We start from the raw sequence: 23,321 nt of genomic DNA on the forward strand, positions 1-23,321 counted from the left end.
AACCCTTAATAATGTAAACTGGTTTGAGCATGATATAGGTGCTGTTTTGACTCTCACAAACAGACGTCACGCGCCCTGATTGTACCCAGATTATAGTCATTGATGTGGCTCGTGAGAAATATATATATATATTTTTTTAAGTTATCCGCAAAACTAGGCGATGAGGTGCATTTTTATTGAAGAAACGCCCACAGTATTTGAAAGGAGGGTTTGAGATTGAAGGGCGTGCGCGCCTCCGCCTGCTGAAGTCAGCCCATGCGCGCTCCCGTGCCGTAGAAGCGAATGCGGTGCTGCAAGGAGCAGACCCCAAGACTCCAGCCCCCCTTTTCAACGCGAAAATAACACGTATTTCGTTCCTTACCAGAGTCTTCTGAGGAATAACCTTCAGTGCTGACTCTTTGGGGTAAGAACAGCTCTTCTGTGTCTCTCTCATCGGTTGTGTTTGATAAAAATCTTCGGTCGAAGTGCTGCTGTAGCTGTAATTTTTGCGCCTCCTTGGTGTCTCAAAATGGCGGACGCGGCCGTTGGAGAAATACTTCAGTTTCTGTTTTTTCTCCTTTAGTCGTGAAACTACCGACAGCTCCACGGGTGTATGTTGTGTGAACGTTATAGCTATTAATATAAGAAACTATCCCGCTCAGGTCCGCAGTTTTAGCGGCTCGTCAGAGGTGTATGTTGTCGGCGATTCAACACGTCGTTTCATCAATGTCATGTTAGCTAGCAACAGTTGGCTAACGCCCGTGTCAACGCATACCTCTGTTTTATCATCTCTAAACGTTAAATGCAATATTGACCTTGCCGTGTGTAATAGTTCTGACAGAAAAACTCGACCATTCAAGTGATCATTTTTGCTGTATACCGGTTGAGAATAAGGTTGATGAGGGCTGTGTTGCAAAACCTAGTGAACTTCCTACCTAGACAGCATATTTGGAGTAAGTTACGATCGATAATTATTAACCTGACATGTTTAGTATTCAAACGAGCTTCAAAATAATTAAACACCTACGACTGTCTCTCAAATCATAATGAGATGCTTGATGTTATTTGTTCGTAAGGTTATGAAATATTACCGAAGCGTTTGAAAATTATTAAGCTCGTTTGCGAATAACGTTACATGATTTCATTAGGGTTGAACTGAATATTTGGACCAGTCTCAAATGTAGGTCAGTTGATTCTTTGGTACAGCTCTGGACACTGCTGTAATGATCTGTCATGATGTGATGTGATTATCGCTCTTGCAGTAAATATCAGCCCAACTATGCAAGCAGCAATTAATCCACTAATTTATACTGCGTACTGCATAACTAACAGCATCTTACACGCAAATGTAAGCATGCTGAAAAAGCAAGTGTGTGCATGTCGCTTATCAGGGTGTGAATGCTTTGAACAAACGTGGTACCTTGTTTGCTTTGGATATTCTCTAATGGTTTAAGATATCTTGCCAAGTTTGCTGTACACTTTCTCTAGTTGTTTGACAGGTATTATGGATGGTTGCTGATGGTTGCAGGGATGTTATAGCTTCGATTAAGTTCACTGAACAGAATTATCAATGTACATTAAGACTGTTTAATGTTGTTGAAAGACATTGATGTCTCCTACGCTAAATTACCTTGCAAAAGGTGGCACAGAAGTGCTTCTGAAGTGGCATTTCGGTGTCTCTTTAGTTTAATGCTGCTTAAATGCATTTACACACCGATTACAATTGTATGCTTGGACACTGGGTGGATCTGAGCTGGCATAATTTAGACTGGCTTAAATGTGGCATTGCATCTTTCAATCTTAATCAGGCATAGAGACGCCTTAATTCTCATAAAGGTTTCATTTATTTGATTATGATGCTTTTAAAATAGTAATGATGTTGCCGTTTAAAATGTTTTGCATTAAAATATATTTTCGAATGTAATTTATATGCGTGATGGCAAAGCTGAATTTTCAGCAGTCATTACTCCAGACTCATTGTCACATGATCCTTCAGAAATCCTATTTTTTTTTTTTTTTTTAGTGCTCAAAAAACATTTATTACCATCAGTAAAGATGAAAACTTGTGCTGCTTAATATTTAGGTGGAAACTGAGAGTTTTTGTTTTGGTTTTTTTGTAGAAAGTTCAAAAGAATAGCATTTATTTAAAAATTGTAAATGACCTTACTGTCCCATCTGATTTATTGAATGCATCTTTGCTGCATAGAAGTGTTCATTTCTTTTATTAATAAAATCTTACAGCCCTCAATTATCTGAATAGAAGTGCCTATATTAATAGTTTCATTCAGAAACATTCATTTCAGTGTCTGGCATTACACGTCATGCTTTATAACAATGTTCTGCTGCTACATTTTATTCAGCTCACGTCTTCAGATCTTTTAAACTCTCTGCCATTCAGATGAGCTGCTATTAGCATTCCCTTAGTGGAAATGTACTGTGATCCGGTAATCATGGCAGTTCCATCAAGGGAATGAGAAAAGTGATTATTAAGTCCAAGCTTTATTGGCCGGCTGTCTTTACCAGCTTGCACAATTCCTCAAAGAGGGATGTTTCCTTTTGCCATCTGTCTTAAACTAAAGAAACTCTTGACATGACAGACTTTGCAGGACTGTTTTTGGATTCGAAATGCATGGGAAGTGTTGGTAACAGATTACACTTCTATCAATCAACATTTGTGTAAAGGGATGCACCGAAACAGAAATCGAAAATGCTTTGTAATGATTATTATTATATTAAATAATATAAAGTTATTTTGTAAGCCTTTTTAATTTAACTCAGTGATTGTAATGATACTCAATTAAAAAAAACAAGCCAGTAAAATAACCACACTTTTACTGAAAGTAACACAATAAAACTGGAAAGAATTTATATTAATATTGGCAACACTTTACAATAAGATTCATTAGTTAACTACTTTAGTTACCATGCACAATCGTTTTTCAACATTTATTAATCTTAAGGTTAATTTCAACAATTACTAATGCATTATTTAAATCAACAGTTGTGCTTGTTAAGTTAATGCACTCTGAATTAACATTAACAGTGAACAACTATTATTATTAGTTATATAAGTGATTTTATAAGTGATTTATATAAGTGATGTCAGACAGTATCCAGATTTGAAGACTACAATAAGATTTCACTTCTAATGTTAATATTTTTTGGTAGGGTCCTATGAGATGGATAGACTAAATGTTAAAGGCCTATAATTCAGATGTCCTACCTGTTATTTTTATGGTATATCTGAAAGTGTAAATTTTTAAATGTGATTTTTTTTTTATTTGGTGTACATTTTACCATACTTTCAAAACAAAAATTTAAATAGGAAAAATATGCAATATGAAAATTATTGAAGAAAAAGAAACCTCAAAATAGTAAAACGCAAGATTTGGTTTTCAAAAAGGCTTTTTCCAAAAGGTACATCTGGAAAAAGGGGGGTCGTCTTATAATCAAGGTTCTTCTTATATTCGGGTCAATACATGAGCAGAGCATAGCGTCACAAGAGGGTAACGTCATTTAACCAGTGTTGTCCAGTACAGCTGTACTACAACATGTTACATCACAGTAGCGCTACTGCAAACAGGAATATGTGTACTACATAGAAATTTCCTGTCAGCATGTTATTTGAGCTGACTTTGCTTTTTTGGTGAGGATGAGCGTTACACGAGCACAGAGAGGAATATTGAGCGTTGCATCAAACCACGCAGTGACGAGGAGAGTGAAACCTGTGTGTTAAACACTGCCGGGCTGGGCATGCCATATATATATTATATGTACATTAAATGCCATTTTCAGCCGATAATTATCGGTGGCCGAAAATTCGGTGCATCCCTATTTGTGTTATGTTAATCTAGCCTAGGTCCTTGTTGAATATCTCTTATTATTATCATACTAATAAACAAACAGCGAAGACCAGAATACAGCAGATGCTGGATTTCTTTGTTTCAGTCTTTGTCTTAATGTCACTTGTTAGTGCTCAGCGTTGGTCTTTTTATAGCAGGAACGGAACTGTTTTTGCCCAGTTGTGTGGTTCGGCTGCACACAGACGGTTGCTAGAGACCCCTCCAAACCCTTGGCTGAAATAGCGCAGGATAATCGTGTGTTTGTGGAGTCCCAACAGGCAGTTTGCATTGACTGGGAAGGAGGTGGTGTGGCATGAAGTACTGTTACTGTGGGTTGGGTTTGCTCACTGGATGTGAGTCTGCAAAGAGTTCATAATGCATTTCAGTGCCAGTGGGGATCAGTCATGCTTTCACCATGGCGACTAAAAGCTCTGATATGGTGAAATGTAGATTTCAAGATGGTGGATCAGTAATATCTTGTTTTTTTTATTCATTCTGTTTACTTGTTGAAACGGCCAGGATTATATGTTATGGCTCCGTTTGGTACGATGTGTGACTTGGACCTGCATGTTCGAGAATGTATAAGCTTATAACTGCAAGAGCTCATTACGCTCTTTGTTGCCTGAACTCACTTTTTTGACCCTAATCTAATTTTTAAAGATTACAGTTAGTGTCGCAGGAGTCCCAAAGCACGCTCTAATATGAAATTGTACTGGAAACAACAAATATAGGTCCACTGGTCCACATTGGGTCTACTTGAATTGGGTTTCCTCAGCTGCTGTTAATGTTTTGTATGGCAAAGACTGAAAGAGTTACTATGTCATTACAGGTCCCATTTCAATAAAACAGTCAAAAGAAAAGAGAAAACGAGATGGAGGATAAAGAGCTCTTCTTGCTCTTTGCATATCATTCACATTCCTGGCATCGTCTCTTGCTGTCCTTGCTGTTAAAAAACCCAGTTAAAAGGGGAAAGAGGTCTGGTACACATCACATGTAACGCTGCTGGGATTGGCGAGCCTACTGAGGCTGTCATGACATGATGGTTTGTTTTTTGCTTCTCTGTATTTTCAGTGATTATCTGAACCGTTGTAATGACAGGCCTGTCAGCATATCAGAGCCTCTTTAGCCGTTTATAGTTCAAGTGGTGCTTAGGATCTGGCAATTTACTGATGAACGTTTCGCCCAGCAGGTCAATAGTTGATAAAGACTGTTCTCTGATTCTTATTAATAATATTTGGTTTGAAAGCACGTTAACTCACTTAACCGCAGATGTTTTTTGGTCTCCTTGATCTGTGGCTCAGTTCTGAACCTGTTAGATTTATGTGTTGGTAAATGTGTGGAATGTCTTTTCAGTGTTCAGGACTCGGGTGAGGAATGTGGTATGCTAACCTCTTGTTCTTCATGAGTAGTCCCATAGACCCTCTATAGCAAGATGCAGGTCTCTAATGGCGCTTTTCCACTGCATGGTACAGCACGGTATGGTTCACTTTTGGGGGGTTTTCCACTGTGTACAGTACCTGGTACTTTTTGTTAGTACCACCTCGGTTGAGGTTTCAAGTGAACTGTACCATTACCAAAACGTGACGTGTAAACTCTGCTGATCACTGATTGGCCGGAGAGAGTCTTCATTATCTGCGTCACTGAAATTGTGACACAAACACAAAACAACTAGATTTTAGCTAGATTTAAATCAGCACAGACAGTGAAGGATCCAAACGTTTTGAACAAATGCACCTTTTTTTAAACAACCAAAATGTTTCGTTGTCTGTTGCGGAAGTACAGACGTTCTTCTTGTTGATATCAGAGGAGCGGTTCCAGCAAGAGCTTGATGGGGCGACGCAGAATGAAAAAGTTTTTTTTTTTGGAGTCGTGGTAGTGAGGCGGTGCAACTATAATGAAATGTGAATAATCCGGCCCACTCTAAAGTGATACTAAACTAGAGTGGAAACGCAAAGCGTGCCAAGCCAAACCGTACCGTACTGAGCCGTGCCGGTCTGAGTCGTACCACACAGTAGAAAAGCGCTATAAGAGGCTTATAGTGCTTCCCCTCACGCGTCTCAGAGATCAGAGAGTACTGATTCCAATGGCTGGATTGGCTCTTTATTAGTCAGGCTGTTTGTTTCCAGGATGAAATTCTCAATTACACAATGGGATTTCCTGAACAGCGCAGAGTAGTGCTGTGTCATAAAGCTAGTCACTATGGTTGTCTCCAGTACCAAAATTGTAGTAAGTTGTATTCGTGCCAGTCAATTTACTGATTCCTGATACTGATTTCATCTTGATACTGATTTTAAATTAATTTTACAAAGTTGTTATTGAAGGAAACAGTCAAGAACAGAGCAATAAATTAGCAGTAAGTGGTTTTCTTAATACTGTCATTTCAAAAATATTTGACTGCCTTTACACTGGATGTTGCTCACCCAAAAATGAAAATTAGCTGAAGATATATTCTCCTTCATGCTGTCCAATATGTAGATGCACTTGTTTCTTCTGAACAGATTTGGAGAAATTTAGCATTATATCACTTGCTCACCACTGGATCCTCTGTAATAAACAGGTGCCATCAGAATAAGAGTCCAAACAGCTGATAAAAACATCACACAATAATCCACAAAAGTTATTCACATGATGCAGCCCTTCAATTAACATCATTAGTAGGGATGGGACGGTATGAAAATTTAATATCACGATTATAGTGACTAAAATTATCACGATTATCAATATTATCACGGTTTTGTTGAAACGAGATGAAAGTGTTCAAAAATAGTTGATGCTCACACTGAAAACATTTCAGCAAGTTTTATATTTAATAATCAACAAACAACTAATAAAACAAGCAACTCTATGCACTTAATTTAAAGAAAGATTAAATTCTGTGGCATTTCCTTCCTTACAATGAAAAGTGTAGAAGCATAGAAAAGCATAGAAAAGTCACTGACTTTCGCCATTCCTTCTCGAAAAAAAACAAAAAAAACATTGTGCGCTGCGCTTGCGTCAGACTGTTGCTGGCTGGACATGATTTAATAGTGAGTTATTAAAACCGCGATAATCAAACACGGTTTTAATAATTCATTTTTAAACGATATTACTAACCTTCAGCACATTTTATCACGGTTATCAATAAAACCGGTTATCGTCCCATCCCTAATCATTAGTGAAAAGCTGAATGTTTGGAATAAACAAATCCATCAATTAAATTATTTTAACAGCAAATTGCTTAAAATACTCCCATGAGTGAAATAAGATTTTATCTGTTTTGCCCACCCCTTGTACCATCTGTTTATGTTTACTCAAAGAAAATTGACTGTTTACACCTTCAGTAGATCAATACATCAATTATACTGTGAGATAGGTATCAGGTAGTGGATGATACCCAGCACTGTTGCTAGGGATGACCAGCTGTTGTGATCTTCAGGCTTGTAGTTTGTGCTTGGCTTTAGTACTATTTTAATATGGCCTCTCTGTAAAGTAGCAGTGCTTTTGCCATCCCGCCTAGATAATGATCTCTCATTTAGCTGAGAGAAATCCGGAGTCCTGCTTGTTGCTGTCAAACTGTGTATCTCACTGCAGTGCAGAAGTAGGTTGATGCTAAAATCTGGGTCAGCGGTCCCTTTTACACGTGTTCAGAGCTCCCGACAGGGGCAGCAGGAGTCCGTAACAAAATGCTCCACATGGCAGCCGATAGAGAGGACTGAATGCAGGCTAGAATGAGATGTGTGCTGGGGGAAATAGAGCAGATGGAAAACCTGATGAAATGTGTGTTAGCCCCCAAAGCTACCGTCACAGGAACAGGGTCACCTACCATATTTTCACTGTTGCCTTAAGCCTGTGTGACCACTACTCGTCTGGACTGTGATTATTTGCATTGTGATGCCAACCAGAGGTCTGTTATTGTGAATGACAAATGTGTCCTTTTCCTCCACAGATGCAGGGACTGTCTGGTTGGTAGATGCCTGCAGGCTGTCAATGCGTGGTGTTCATCGAGACCGAATTTAAGGAGAAGTGTTTGGGTTGAGCTTCTGACCACCCTGCAAGCCGGACCCAGCGTCCTATCTCTGATCTCCTGCCAAGGAGATAGCAGTTGCTGCACACACTATACCTGACCCCTGCCCCGTCCCATCCCCACCGCCACAATGGTGCTGTCACAGAGGCAACGTGACGAGCTGTAAGTTCACAAACCCACACATCACTGTGTACGGCAAACAATAGAAAATACATCTGTGAATCTGTGTATGTGCAATAGACATCATCATAATCCTTTTTGAGGAGAGCTCATACCTCATTAAACCTTTGATCACAGTGAAGTACAGTATGGATTTACCAGAGAGTTTGACAGCTGAAAAGAAGAATCAATATGCAGAAGTCTATAGGAGATCTAGACTAGGGCTGCAACTAACGATTATTTTGATAATCGATTAATCTGTCGATTATTTTTTCGATTAATCGGTTTATGTACTTATATTTGAGTTTTTTTCCATTTTTTCCCCAAGTAAATTATTAATAAATGGTCTTTATCATTCAGCATAGATTTAAGAGATTTTAACCATTTTGCGCTGTCATATCCTCATCAAAAATATACCTGGAGTTGTTTTATTGTGTTAGTAATCCTTTGTCGAACTCTTCTGCAATCAGAACACTGACCCATACTCTAGCAAATTTCACAAGGAGATTTCAAATAATGTTTTCACCATGGCAGTCCTTAGAGCTCCTAAAGTAGTTTAACATCCTGAACAAAGCTTATTAAGGAATCTTTCAGAACATATTTTCACGAAGAATAAGGATAAAACAGAATAAAATTGCAGTGCATTGTATTTTATTATTTACTGGGAAAAAGCTTTATAGCTTTTGCTGTGATATTGTAAACAATCCTTCAAAAAAAGTGCCAATGGCATGAAACCTGAATGGAACTCACAATTTAAAGTAAAATCCATCAGAAGGTTGTCCAGAAAAAAAAAATAGGACACACACAAAAAACCTGCTGTGTGAAAAAGAGCAGTGAATAATACTTAGAAAAAAAAAAGTGCATTTCAAATATCTACATTTACCTCTCTCATTCAGTCATAATTAGGCTGCACGACTGAATTTTGAACTGGTAAACGACAAACTGATCACAGAACATGTTTGTAAAGCTTGAAATGTTAACTGTTAAAAAGCAATGTTATCAGCTTTTACGACTAAACATTTTCAAACAACATTATACTGGAGAATCTGCACAAATGAAAGTCTTAGGGGCCGTTCACAAATCGCGCCTAAAAACGCGTGGAAAACGCTAGGCGCACCGCTTTCTCCTTTTCTCCTTTCCAAAGCGCTCGCGCAGAAGCGCCCGAGGCGTCTGCCTTTGCTAAGCAACCATGACGTGCTCTCTCCTTGAAGACGCGGATATTTCAGCAAAGGATAAATGGATTTGCAGCTCAAAAAATCGCTTGCAGTAGCTCTGCTACTAAATTTATTTCAAAATGGAAATCCATATACAACTATGATCAGCTGTTCCTTTCATCTTGACTGAACTTTTAACGTTGTTACGGGAAAGGATGAAGCTGATTGGTTAGTTCTTGTCACATGACCCGCGGTGCGGTTGCGGCATTCTGAAAAGTTTAAATGTTTTTAACTCGTGCGGTGTTGGAAATAACGAACTTGAGCGCGCAAAAGACGCGATATGTGAACGTCCCCTTAAACAGTGCAGTAGTGCAGAGTTTACAGGTTACTCTTCTTTTTTTAAAGGCTCAATGTAAAGTACTCCCACATCACGCTGAATGCTGCAGACATAGACATCATATGATGTCTATGGCTGCAGAGACGCTGTTCGGGAAGCACGTGACATAAAACAAGGCCAGCTATTCGCTACTTCTCCTGTTGTACTGGCTGAGTAAAACCTCCGGTGGCTCATTACTGCCACACTTTGGTCACCGCAGATTTGAAATATGCACGAAATGAGCCGCTAACGGCAAATAAAAGTTATTTAGCAACGAATCGATGACTAAATTTGTTGACAACTATTTTAATAATCGATTTTAATCGATTAAATCGATTCGTTGTTTCAGCTCTAGTCTAGACCAAGGCTGGACATAAACTACCCTTTTGTGTCCCATCAGAATAGATGTCATCATAATGGGAGTTTTTTTTTTTTTTGATGCAATGACAACAAATGTGCTATTTTAAACTAGTTTGGTCTAGTTATTGAATTGTCTTGCAGCTATATGAGGATAAATTTGGCCTGAGGTCCAGAACACAGAGTAATTAACCTTCAAATGTGCATGAGGTGGACAGATAAGAGCTTTTAATCATCAGTATGAGGTAATGAGGGAGAGATTAAAACTAGTTGAATATGTAAAGCTGTTTACCCCTCCTCCATTGCAGAGGATACAGCCTTGCTTTCTATGAACAACCTAATGAAGATATTGATTGTAGGAGCTTATCTTTAGTTTTCCTGACATAAATGTGAGAAGTGTATCCACATCTGCTCTGTGCGTTTGGATGTTGATTTGGAAGGCTACTCATTGGACTGAAATTTCTTAATTTAATTCTGACTCGAAAGCTTTCGATTCAGTTTGAGTCAGTTAAATTCTGGATATATATAAGGTACAGTACATACCAAATTTTCTCAAAAACAAAACTAAAGATGTAAAATATACATGAGTCAATTTGTACTTGAGTTAGTAAGTTGTACATTTAAGTAATGTATAGGCTTATTAGAGTATCATACAAAATGCTTGCTAACAGGCTTCTGTCTAGGGGTGTCCCCGACTAAGGATTTTCATAGTCAAATAAATTTTCAAAACTTGACGATATTCAACTGATAGTCGAATCGCATGTTTTGGGGGTTGGGCAAAATACATTCAACAGTCATAATTAAGTTAACACAAGGAAAATGTGTGACGGACGCCTCGCAGATACAAACAGGCAATTCTTTTTACAATAGTGCTCTCATTATAACGTAATGTATATGACAGTAGTTATCAATGTTCTGCATTTACTCACGTGCTGAAGATGACCGGTAGAATGAAGCATTTGATATCAGGTTTTTAAGCAGTGTGATTTAACTTATGAATTATCTCATATAGAATACGCTTTGTTATTTATACAACATAACGACTTTATTACGACTTATAGGCTATATGCACAAAATGCCCAGAATGCACAAACGTGCAGCTCTGAATGAACTCCCTTTGTGGACGCGTTCTTCACGCAACAACGTGCAGAAACACAACAACTAAACCCTAAAAATTCACAGCGTTTTATTATAAAAGTGTTCTCATAATTATGTATATGACAGTCCAGTCATAGTTTTTAATATTCTGCATTGTTTGTCCTACCCGGGCTGCACACTGAAGAGATAATCACTGTAGTACTACAATGAAGCGCTTAACTGCACGAGATAAATAATATATACACAATATAGATAAACAGGCTGAAATGTTTTGAAATCACTTGTACTCTACCTGATTGAAAAAAAAAAACCTGTCTTTCACTCTGCCTGTGTCAATTTGAGTCTTGCTAAAAGTTTAAAATCCCTGCCACCAAAATGGTCCTCTGTCAGTCCCGGGTTATGGAAGGTGAAACTTAAATCTATAGGGGTGGTTGAATTTATTCATGCGTCAAAATTATTTATTTGAAGCTTCTTTTCAGGTTCTTATTTACAGTATTATTTTAATAGGCTGTATATTAACTTATTGATAGAAAACCAGTAGTTCTGCGTTAAATCAGACATTTTGGCACCTCCATATAGCAAATATGGCATGATCATAACACCCCATGAATATTCAACTGTGAGATTGGTAGTTGAATCAGGCTTCTCCTATGAATCTTTGATTATTTGGGGTCAACCCTACTCCTGTCATTGAGCTGCAAATCAAAGTTTTGCCACCTTGTCGAACAATTGATTAGTGTAAAACTAATTCAATGCAAATGTGCAACCTGCACATACAAAGTATGCGTGGTTACAAAATGGGGATATTGACTAAATGAAACCCTACCACTTGATTTATAAATGCTTTGTTTTGTGAATTTTCTGAAAAGTTGAATTGGAATTACTTTGGGTTAAAAAAGAAAAGAACCTTAACTTCCCACTCTGCATAGATTCACAAGCATGAATGTCAATAGTCCTGCTAGTCTGGCAGCAAATGCTGGGCAGTTTTTGTGAATCCTGGTAGAATACCAGGGGGCATCCTAATGCATTACTCCTGGATTCATTAGGACAATAGTAGGGGAGAAATGGAGGCAGTGACAAGCTGACCGGATGCCTCAATAGTTTATTTTCCTCTTTTGCAGATTTCATACAGAGCACATGAATAGAATCTGTATTGTTCAAGTTATTCAGGCTTTTCTCAGTGCATAGAGCTCAGCTGCTGGCAATACAGAAACGATACTCGAACCCTTTCAAAATCTTTTCTTGGGGCATGCAAAGAGGTTCTGTTCTCTTTATATTTAATTTAGTCATGAGTTTTAATCTTTTCGTTTACTTATTCTTACCCGCCTGGTTAGTTTTTACCTGGTTAGTAAAGTGATTTATATATTATTTTAGATGAATTTTGTTAATTTGCAACACAGGCCCTCATCACATGTTATTAAGAAAAAAAACTGTGTCAGGATTTCTGGTGATGTTTATCTTGGTCATACGGTTTCACAACATCTTAAAAAAGTCTATATATAGTTACAAAGTCATAATAGAGTCACTCATACAATAGCACGTTGTTTGTGCACTGAACATTTAGCAGATGGAAGCCTGCGAGGGTTTATTGTAAAAATAAACACGCAGCACATTGCTCGGTAGACACAAAGTGTTGGTATAACGAAGTCGACGTGTGTAATGATGGAAGGTTTGCTGTTCTCATGTTAACAGCGTCTCAGGAGTCAGTTTAACTCTCTCAGTGTGAGCTTATAGGTCAGGCGGGTCTTCCTATATAGGAGCTAAATATTGCTGTTAACTCTGCAGTTGAGATAAAATGTGCTCTCAGATTGCTCTAGGCTGTGTTTATTTGATTGTAGTGCTTGTGTCTTGTTATAGATCTTACCTTCTTTGGCTTTGGGATTTTATTCTAATTAAACAGATTTGCATGTTAATTGAGAAATGCACTATCTATACATAGCTGATGTCTAATTAATGCTTCTTAGCCAGGGCAACAATTTAATATTCATCTCAACACTGAAATCTATCACTCAAACAAGGTTCAGCAGGGCCTGTAGCGACTACTTTAAACTAAAATGTCCATGTAATTTGCATATCATGTATTATGACTGTAATACAATTTCTTTTCACCTTTTTACATTCCTGCAATTTCAAATGTTTGCTAATTATAGAAGGAGATGATTGTATTTATTTATGTTTGAAATATTTCAAACCTATTTCATGATGACAGCTGTGGTTAAGCGTTATATAGGTGTGGCAGGTGTGTACAGGGCTGGGCTCTGGAGACCACCTCTCTACCTCATTCTAAAATGTAGCCGCTGTGCCAGCACCTAGTGAGCTCTGATGGAGCTGCCGCCAGTCAGTCAGCAGGAATCCCATCAGAAGTATGGATTTAATCTGCAGACTGGCACACGGAGGAGGTGACGGCCCTTCTGCTGCTTCTAGGGGCCTTATCCGTCGGCTTAGATGCTACCTCAGCATCCCTAGAGTAAGTCTAGACTTCAGACTGGGATTTATTATATTATTCTGGAGGTCTGAAATGGGGTAATTGAAATTTAGATGTTAAGAAAAGGTTCAAACATTAGGTGGCATTTGAATGGCAATTTTGTGATTGTGTAGTTGTTTATGCTTAAGAGATTCCTGAGGAGGAGCTGAGCAAAGCTTATTACACTTATAATACATGCATTAGTGCCACTTGCAGTAAGAGATTACTGTGCCAACCGCCACTCCTTCATAACGGCGAGGGAATGCGTAATCTAAAGCTTCCCCTTGAAAGAGTGTGGAAATCCCTTTGCTCCTGCCTGCTTGTGTGCGTTCCTGTGCATAAATGAGATTGTGCCATGACTAGGGACCTTATTCAAATAATTGTAAACAAAAACACGGCATTAGTGCAAAGACCCCATTCTGTCGTCTTAAGAGGTGTGGCTTCTGTCAAAGGGTCTGCGCGTATGTGAGACAGCTGGCTCAATACTTCCATGCTGTGCAGACACTCACACACACACACATCCGATTGCTTGTGCCTTTTACAGACACTAACTCAAGGTCTGCCATCTCTGAACTGCCAGAGCATGGAGCATTTGCAGTTAACCTACAATCATCGTATCACTAAAATAAGGTCTGTATGCTTCAGTTAACTATTTAGGTGGCTTTGTCTAAAAAAAATAAAATAATAAAAAATCATAAAAAATATCAAAAAATATCAATCGCTGTTTGTATCAGTAAAAATCTCAATTAGATTTAACTTTCTTTTTTTTTTGTAATAAAAAAAGCAGTTTAAATGATCACCATCATATTTTTTATTATTAATTAGACTTAAAAAAAAATCCTAATTTTAAGCAGTATTAATAGTGCTGCTTGCTGTAACCATAAGACATTGCTTGTTTGGTATTTCTTTGATTTTATCATTTAGGGGTGCACCAAAATAAAAATTCTGGGCCAAAGCTGAAAACTTTTAATAATTCTTTATTTTATTATTAATTTAAATAAAATAGTTGTGTAAATCAATTATTTTAATGATACTGAATAAAAAAATTAGTCACTATTATAACTAAACTTTTATTAAATGTAAAATAACAAAACTGTACAGAAAATCTAAAGATTTAATTTCAATTTTATTTTATTCAGTTTTATGCAACAGAATGAGATTTACATGTTCCTGTGGCTCAGTGGTATAGCATTGCGTTAGCAGCACAAAATGTTGTGGGTTCAATTCCCAGGGAACGCACACAGACTATTGTTAAAAAAAAATCTGCTTCGGAAAAAAGCTTGTGGTAAATGTATCCAAATAATGTATATAGTCCTAAAAAGCTATTGTCAGAGCATGCGAGGAGTAGATAGCATCAGGAGAGGGTAGTGTCATTTTAACAAAGAAGTTAGGGATGCATGATAAATATCGGCACGATATTTCATGTGCATCTCATCAGTAAAGCTGATTCTGTAATCAGCGATAAATCTCTACACGTGTGTGTAGGGATGGGACGGTATGAAAATTTAATATCACGATTATAGTTACTAACATTATCACGATTATCAATATTATCACGGTTTTGTTGAAACGAGATGAAAGTGTTCAAAAATAGTTGATGCTCACACTGAAAACATTTCAGCAAGTTTTATATTTAATAATCAACAAACAACTAATAAAACAAGCAACTCTATGCACTTAATTTAAAGAAAGATTAAATTCTGTGGCATTTCCTTCCTTACAATGAAAAGTGTAGAAGCATAGAAAAGCATAGAAAAGTCACTGACTTTCGCCATTCCTTCTCGAAAAAAAACAAAAAAAACATTGTGCGCTGCGCTTGCGTCAGACTGTTGCTGGCTGGACATGATTTAATAGTGAGTTATTAAAACCGCGATAATCAAACACGGTTTTAATGATAATTCATTTTTAAACGATATTTCTAACCTTCAGCACATTTTATCACGGTTATCAATAAAACCGGTTATCGTCCCATCCCTACGTGTGTGCTTTCATGTAGAGCAGCATTTACTATACTGAGCCGTTGTTCACTGACAAGCTGCGCAAAACCACATTCATATTTTGCTCATGTTTTGCGCAGGTTGTCATTGAACGGCTCTGTGCAGTAAATGCTGCTCCACGTGAAAGCACACACATGCACGCATTAATATCGTGTTGATATTTATCATGCATCCCTAAATGAAATAATGAGGCTCTTTAAGAACTGATGAGGTCAGAGTGTTAGATATGCTGTGGTTCCTGCATTATATCTTTTGGCTCACTAGTTTGAGTCATCAGCTTTGGGAGCTCATTTGTTCCATTTAGACATTGAGTGAAAGTGTTTGTTCAACTGATTCTTACTGGAAACCTGTGTAAAATCCACCTAGATGCTCCAAGAACATATTGTGTGCACAGAACCACAGCAACCTCTGCTCAGGTGCCTTTTGTCAAGGAATAATCAGCTCTCCTGTAGAATCCCTAGTAGGGCTGGACGATTAATCGAAAAATAATCAAAACCGAAATTCATAACCTCTAACCGACGTAATTTTCCCATGTCGGTTATTTCGGTTTTTTAATCTTGTTAACACTTCCCCCTTAAAAGCATTTAGCGCGTGTGCAGCCACACGTCTCTGCTCTTCAGTCAGTGGCATAAAAGCAAAACACTGAGGTGAACGCCGGTTCAACACATGATGATGGCACGTGAACGGTGAGCCTTGCGTCTTCACGAAACTTTGTCAGTTGTATTTGTTTTATGGTTTGGACATAAATCAGTATCAGTATATCATCATAAACAGCTGTTTTTGTCTTACGTGAACATAAACAGATGAGAAAGAAAACACATGTACAGTATTTTTTCTTAAAGAGACAACAGCCTAATAAACGTGCTGCCTGTCATTAATGTTAATCAAAGAACAAAAGAAAATCATTCACTGATCTTGACTGAATATATTTAATAACTTTACTTGATTAATCTTTATTTTATTTATATAAAGAAAACTATGCAGTGTTTTAAACTTTTAATTACAGTTTCTGTACCTGAAATTTTGTTTAGTTGTATTCGATATTGCTAATTGATTTGTTTGTTCCTTTCTTATTACTGACCTATCTTATTACTTGTCTTTAACACTTTAATATTTGAAATTTATATTAATCTAGTTGGTTTTGCTATGGTATTTTTTTTTTAATTACAGGCAAAATTCCTCTTGCAGTGTTTTGTAGGCTGCTTATTTTTGCTCATGTTATTCAGCTGCAACAGAATGCTTTGTAAAAATGTTTGACATCTAAATGTTTGACTTAATTTTTTTTTATATTGGATTTTTTATCTTATTGGAATCAAAACCAGGAATCGATAAGAATCGGAATCTATACTTAGATAGTGAATCGAAATCGGAATCGATACTTGCACAGAGATAGTGCTGGCTTTGATGAAAGCCACTTTCTGTCGGCCATGTTGTTTCATGTACAGAATAGCTGCAGGGGAGATCAGATTTCTTTTTCTGTTTGTACAAAGGTTACCCTCTCCCAAAGCCTGCAAAGGGACTCATTCTGCAGTCATGTGATGCCATGCTCTGACACATGATGGCAGATGGATAATAAGCAAAGCAAATCCACATGCCAGAGGCAGTCAGACAAGATATACCCACAGGGGCTCATCGCAGTCTGATAAAACTAGTGTTTGTTTACCGAGGAGAGATGCGCAGGGTTTGTGGAGTAGAGGTGGGAGGATGCTGTCTGGCTGGCAGTGGTGATGTGGACCTGGAAGCAAGCTTTTAGCGGAAATGATGATAGAGCGAGATGACTCCCCTCATAAACGAATGAGGTAATGTTCCTCATCTCTTCTCCTGCAGCCGCTCTCTTATGCTCACTTTAACGCATCGCACACACAAACTGCCACTGCCCAGCTTTAGATTTACAGTTTGACTTGATCTTTAGCTGCATATTCAATCATGTGGTCCTAAGACATACAGTAATTAAAGACTGAATTCTTCATTAAATTAACTATTAGATATGTTATAAAATCATATGTTCTGTTTTGATTTATTACAAAAATGGTGCTAATCAAAAGATTGCATAAATCTGTAATAAGTTAATCTTTTAAAATGTAGTCAAATTAATTTAACAGTTCACATGAAATGGTGAAATGCCAATGGAGTGAACAGTCACACTGTGTCACACCAGACAGGTGAGTTGTAGCGAGGTGCCGCACTAGTCCTCATAAGTGGAGCCATCGCGTTTCAATCGTTTCCAGGTGGCTGGTCCCAGTATAGGTCATAAGGTCAGGACACACCAAGCCAACTTCAAAGAACTAGGGACGACGAAAGCCACCGGTGTTGTCGCCTCGCGTCGGACCAAAAAAAGCTGCTCTCGAACACACCTAACAGACCACAGCTGACAGGAAACTAACACATGGGTTCTGTGCATGCGTGAGAGAAATAAACTGTCTATATCAGCGGCAATCAATAGTATATATTCGTCATTCAAAAGGAGAAACCGAAACAAAGATATACGAGAGAGAAGCAGGTAAGACGACAAAAATTGGAGCAGTCTGGCTAATTTTAAAAAAGTCAGTGGTGTGTGCTTGCGAAGCCTCACTTCGTTCTCTACTCTGGTCCCAAATAAGTGCAATATGTCCGTTCCCATTTGGGACAATGGCTGCTTAATTTTTCTTTAGTGAAAAATAATGAAGGTGCATTGCCATTTTTTTTTTTTTCCAGGCTATGGTCATGCCACGCTACAATAGCTGAAGTCTGTCTACACTGGACATGACAAAGCGACCATTGCAAACAATTAGAATTTTGTGTCAGTACATCACAAATAGAACGAGGCATCATTTTAATGTCTGGGATTTTTGTTGCGCCGCTGCACATCCAGAGTAGAGAGCATCACTAAGTCTGCCTGCAAGCAGTTTTCAAAGCAGACAGCCTTTATCATAATTATCAGATTTTTTATCATATTTCCATGGATCTCTGGTAAATGCAAATAATGCAAGGTCCTGAACAAACAGGTCAGCTCTTTCAGGCCTGTAACCAAACCATCCATATCAAAAGCAAAATTCAGAAAACATCTCTCAACAGAGTTGGATTCGTAGAGGAAATATTGGAGTGACTCATAGCTTTTGAAAGTTGACAACAAAGAATCTGTATTCTTCTTCCCAACATCATAGAAACTGGCCATGATGGCATGAACATCAGCCCTGATCAAATTTCAACTCAATATGAAACAAAGGAGCCACTGAAGCATGTTGCCTTCTTGTTTTTGAGAGAAATGAGCTGCAATTGTTTAGGTACAAAAACCGTTTGAAGTAAAGCTGACCTTCATCTCACTCTAACTGAAAAAAAATATTGTTCCTTATTACCTCATTAAATCTAGCTGACATTGTTTAATTAAAAAGCGATATACAGTTATTGGAATCAGTGGATTCCCTTGTTAAAGTCAGGTGCACGTGTAGATGAGACACGTCATGCAGACTTCATATATAAATAGCTGTCTTTTTGCTGTTTAATATTTGCAGACACTAGTCCATGTTTGATTTATTCATCTACATTTTGCCAAATTCTATGACATTCCATGTTATACAGTAAGATTCCATTATGACTGAATTTCTTGATTCTGTCCCAAAAATCTTATTGCCTTATTTACCTGGCTGTTGTCATATTACAAAGAATGTTGTTTTATTTCATATTGCAAAAAAAACTGATGTATCATCCTAGGTGCTCACTGTGTTTGAACATTCAAATCTACCCAAAAAGGGATGCAGATCTGCTGTTTTTTTTTTTCTTTTTTTCTGACTGTGCAGCTAGCAAGATCGCAAAAAATAGCTATTGTAACTGGCTGTAATTGTGGTTTGTATGTGTTCACCAGTGGGTGGTAGGGCTGTCACATTTGTGAAAAAATCATTTTCAATTTTACAGACATAAGTAGTAATTGGATCGATTGTAAAATCGATTTTCAAGTCAAAAAAAAAAAAAAGACGTTTCCTTTTTCAACACCAAATAACAGATGAACGTAAAGAGAGTGCTGGAAATGCACAAGTCAGCAATATTTCTTATTTATTGGCATGAAGTTTTGTGCAGAATAACAAACAGCAACAGGAGTGCAACATTCTCGAAAAAATATGTATGCAGAGGGGACGGCTGCCATAACATAAATGAAAAACATCACTGCAGGCTTCAACCCGGCTGCATTTATGATTTAGGCAATTCAAAAATCTCCAAGATTATTTTAAATGATTCAATCCATTTCAAACAACTGTTCAAAAAATGAAACTTTAAATGGACTTGAGAACAGGCCATGTGTGTTTTTTATTGAACGTAATCGACACTTAGGCGGCACTATAGGCAGGCATAATGAAATGCGCAAAAAGGCTAGGGTCATTACAAATTTATTGGACAGGAAAACAAGACGATCAACATTTTCGGGGTCCAGAGCAGAACGTTTTTTATTCACTGTATGTCCAGCTGTTTCCTGGTTAAATAAAGAAAGAGAAGACGCACTCCGACCACACTGATGTCCCAGACACAACTACTTCATTGCCAGTTGCGGGGTATTACTGCCAATTTTCCACCAGAAAAGCCGGTCGCTGTCAGCTGGCAATGGTGGCTCCTTTTCATAACTCAGCATCTCCTGTAAGAGGTCACGTTCGATGTCACTGGGTCTTATAGGCGCGTAAAATTGCTTGTATTTTCTGTCTAGCTTTCGCAACGCCTACGACACTTTCGGAATTCTTTATTTTCTTTTTCTGCTTGTTTGTGAGTTTTGTTACATCTATATTTTCTAATTGTTTAATTCTTTTAAAATTAATAGTGTACATATTTGGTTAAAATCGATTCCCGATTTTCATTTTCGAAACTTTTTTTAGTTGGTCCGATCGATTGTGCAATCGATTTTCGAACTAAAAGTGACAGCCCTAGTGGGTGGGCAGGTGTGTGAGGACTAGCATTTGCATAGCTATTGCATAGCTTGTCAGTGATCTACGGCTCTGATAAAAGAACAAAGATCTTTCCAGAATGTACATTTCCATAAACATCTGTTTTGTTTTGCTGAACAGCTCTGTTTGACTCACAAAGAAGCATTGTTGTTCAGATGTGTCTTTACGAAGCTATCTGTCGAGCATGTCCCACTCAAAGCAGAGTAGAGTCACACACACACATTCCCTCCAGCATGAAGCAGTGTGTAGTTCAATCCAGCAATTATTTATTTACAAATTCTAAGCTCTGATTATGACAAGTGTGGTATAAAAGCTTTGTTTATTAGAGGAATAATAGGAAAATGTTAGATCGACCTTGCCTCTGAATGCGGTTCGAGCCCATTACCTTCATTAATTCTGGTTTGCCGGTTGGTCACTAATTTCCAAAAATTCGATAACATAGGCATTGTTTCTTTTCCTAAATATTTTAGGTTTATTTTATTATTTTGTTAACATTTAGCTATGTAAATGAGGCCATATCGTTGAACGGTATCCAGAGGCATGGTCACGATCTAACATTTTCCTAACTCTATAAGAGCACAAATCTTCTGTTGTTATTGTGAGTGTGCACAAATGAAAGTAAACCCTTTTTGCAAAAGTGTTTAATTATTATTTTTTTTGTCTCAGCTGTTTCGATTGTGCTGGAGCCTGGTGCACATGTATATTCTAGCGATTCAAACTTACATCGCAGTCTGTTCATTATCAAAATAAAATACTCAACTAAACATTTGAAAGGTTACACTGGTCATTTTAAATAGACTGTAGTATCCTCTGCTGTTATGCCAATGACGTTTTTGCTCATATGAAAAGGATAATCTTTTCTGTCTATGTCCGAATGTGTGTTAAGTAGTTTACATTGAATGTTAAGCTATTATTTATTAATACATTGCCAATATGGAAACATTTGGTTTTATGCCGAATGAGACATGAACAATAACCTCCAAATAAATTTAGCCAAAGCCACGCTTGCTCGTCCTCGCATGCACGGACACACGATCTAATGATATGATATCTAATGCACTAGATGCTGGATTTTTAAAAACAAATAGGCCTACCGGAACACAAAAATTCAAAATCGGACATTTTCTAGAACAGAATCCAGCAGGATCAATTAAATGTGAGCAACAGTGTTTTGCTACAGCAGCGCCGATGGAAGCAGTTCACTTAATGTGCAGGGCAGTCACACACACGCCACAGTTACGTTTGGGATCATTTTATTTTTAAATGCCATAATGTCAGTTGAAAACATTGCAACTGTGTTTTAAAATAGAACAACGAGCACCACAAAACCATTTATGGATGCGCATTCAGCACTTTTCGTGCCAGAAAATAGTCAACAAAGTAAAATGATCTCAAACGTACAGCACGCACTCATTTTATCCAATGATCATAATCACATCTATTCATTTTATAATCCTGATACTAGCATTTTATTTGGACTAAAACCCCATTAATTCAAGTGAGAAAGCTTTGTGTGTGTGTGTGTGTGTGTGTGTGGCTTTTGCACATTCTGTCATGCATTTGACTGCGTGCCTGCAGTAGACGCATTTTGCAGCATTATGGTTAATGAGTAATCAATTAATTGATCGTTAATTGAAATGACAAATTCAAAAATCATGGAAATAATCAATATTTAACATCCCTTTTATGTATGTATGTATGTGTATTTATATATATATAGACACATACATACATACACGTATATGTGTGTATGCATGTGTGTATATATGTATATGTGTGTATATGTATATCAGGGTTTCCGCGGGGTCATAAAAAGTAATACATTTAACTAAGAATTTAAGGCCATAAAAAGTCATAAAAACGTCCGGATTTTCCATACAAGGTCATAAAAAACATTTAGCCACGTCTTAAATTGATATGCAAGTCCATTAATTTGTTCTTCCATCAAAATGCGCTCGCAGCTGCAGTGGCATTCATTTGTTTCGCCTGTTGTAGTTCTGTATGAGGAATCTGGGTGGTATCACACTGGTATCACAGCGTTCCAGAACTACAAGGTCCATGCGGCAGCATACAGACTTGTCAGAAGGACTTTCACAGAAACCCGTGCGAACTCCGAACATACTGTATTATACGGAGTCACTGCTTAGCTTAATTGAAATCATCCTGGCTATCACAATGGGACAATGTACCTTTTAAGGATCTATGGCTCGAAGACGGTGCATTTAGTAGCTGGCTCAAGCCCGTCGCTAATAATCGGTATCAAGCATCCAAACACAAGACGCGGAAAAAATGAACTGAGTAGCTGGTTACTCGCATGCTGTGTTCGGTGCGGAGAGAGAGCCGCGTATCACGGACAGTCCCTCCTGCACATGAACGAACAAATACTAATCGCAGTTTTGAACAAACAAAAGGATGTGAAAGAGCCCAATTCAGTACACCACGTTTATGGCTCATGCAGAGAAATGCGTCTCAAAATGCTTGTACACCGAATTTGCTTCTTTTTGCTCTGGTGCCGACAAATACATACAAAATATGTTAAATACCCGCCTTGGAATGTATGCTCAAAAAAACTTGTAGGTACAGGACACTAGTACATTTATGTAAGTGAGTATAAGCAAACTGTGACATATTATACTTTTTCTGAATTGGTAATGCAACCTTTTCACACCACAGTCTGAACAAAATGAAGCATTGCTTGGTAATTGGTCAACAAAGTATTGATAGTTGTGTAAATATTGTCATAATAACAGTTGTCTGTAGTTTTGGTTGATTGTAATTGTAACGATATCAACCTTCATATTCATCCGGAAGAAGGAGGCGGGAACCGGCGGACAATCAAAAACATTTTAATAACAAAATAAACACAAAACAGCGCACCAGCCCCTCACGGACGACTGGTGCGCATAAAATAAAAACCACAACACAACTAAAAGCCCAGGCCTGGTCCTCTCTCGTCCTTCACTGTCGTCGCTCCAGTTTTATATC

General features: G+C 37.8%; 1 protein-coding gene across 1 annotated transcript in view; it reads left to right on the forward strand.

Annotated features, from left to right (window-relative positions):
- Nucleotides 1–232: 232 nt before the first annotated feature.
- Nucleotides 233–23,321, forward strand: part of LOC132107960 (lissencephaly-1 homolog A) — a 42,016-nt gene continuing 18,927 nt past the window's right edge. Inside the window, exons 1-2 of the mRNA XM_059514336.1 lie at nucleotides 233–403; nucleotides 7,747–7,986. Coding sequence (XP_059370319.1) covers nucleotides 7,955–7,986 — 32 coding nt within the window. The 5' untranslated portion in view covers nucleotides 233–403; nucleotides 7,747–7,954. The remainder of the gene's footprint in view (nucleotides 404–7,746; nucleotides 7,987–23,321) is intronic.

Source organism: Carassius carassius, chromosome 28 (genome assembly GCF_963082965.1).
Source record: "Carassius carassius chromosome 28, fCarCar2.1, whole genome shotgun sequence".
Taxonomy (NCBI): domain Eukaryota; kingdom Metazoa; phylum Chordata; class Actinopteri; order Cypriniformes; family Cyprinidae; genus Carassius; species Carassius carassius.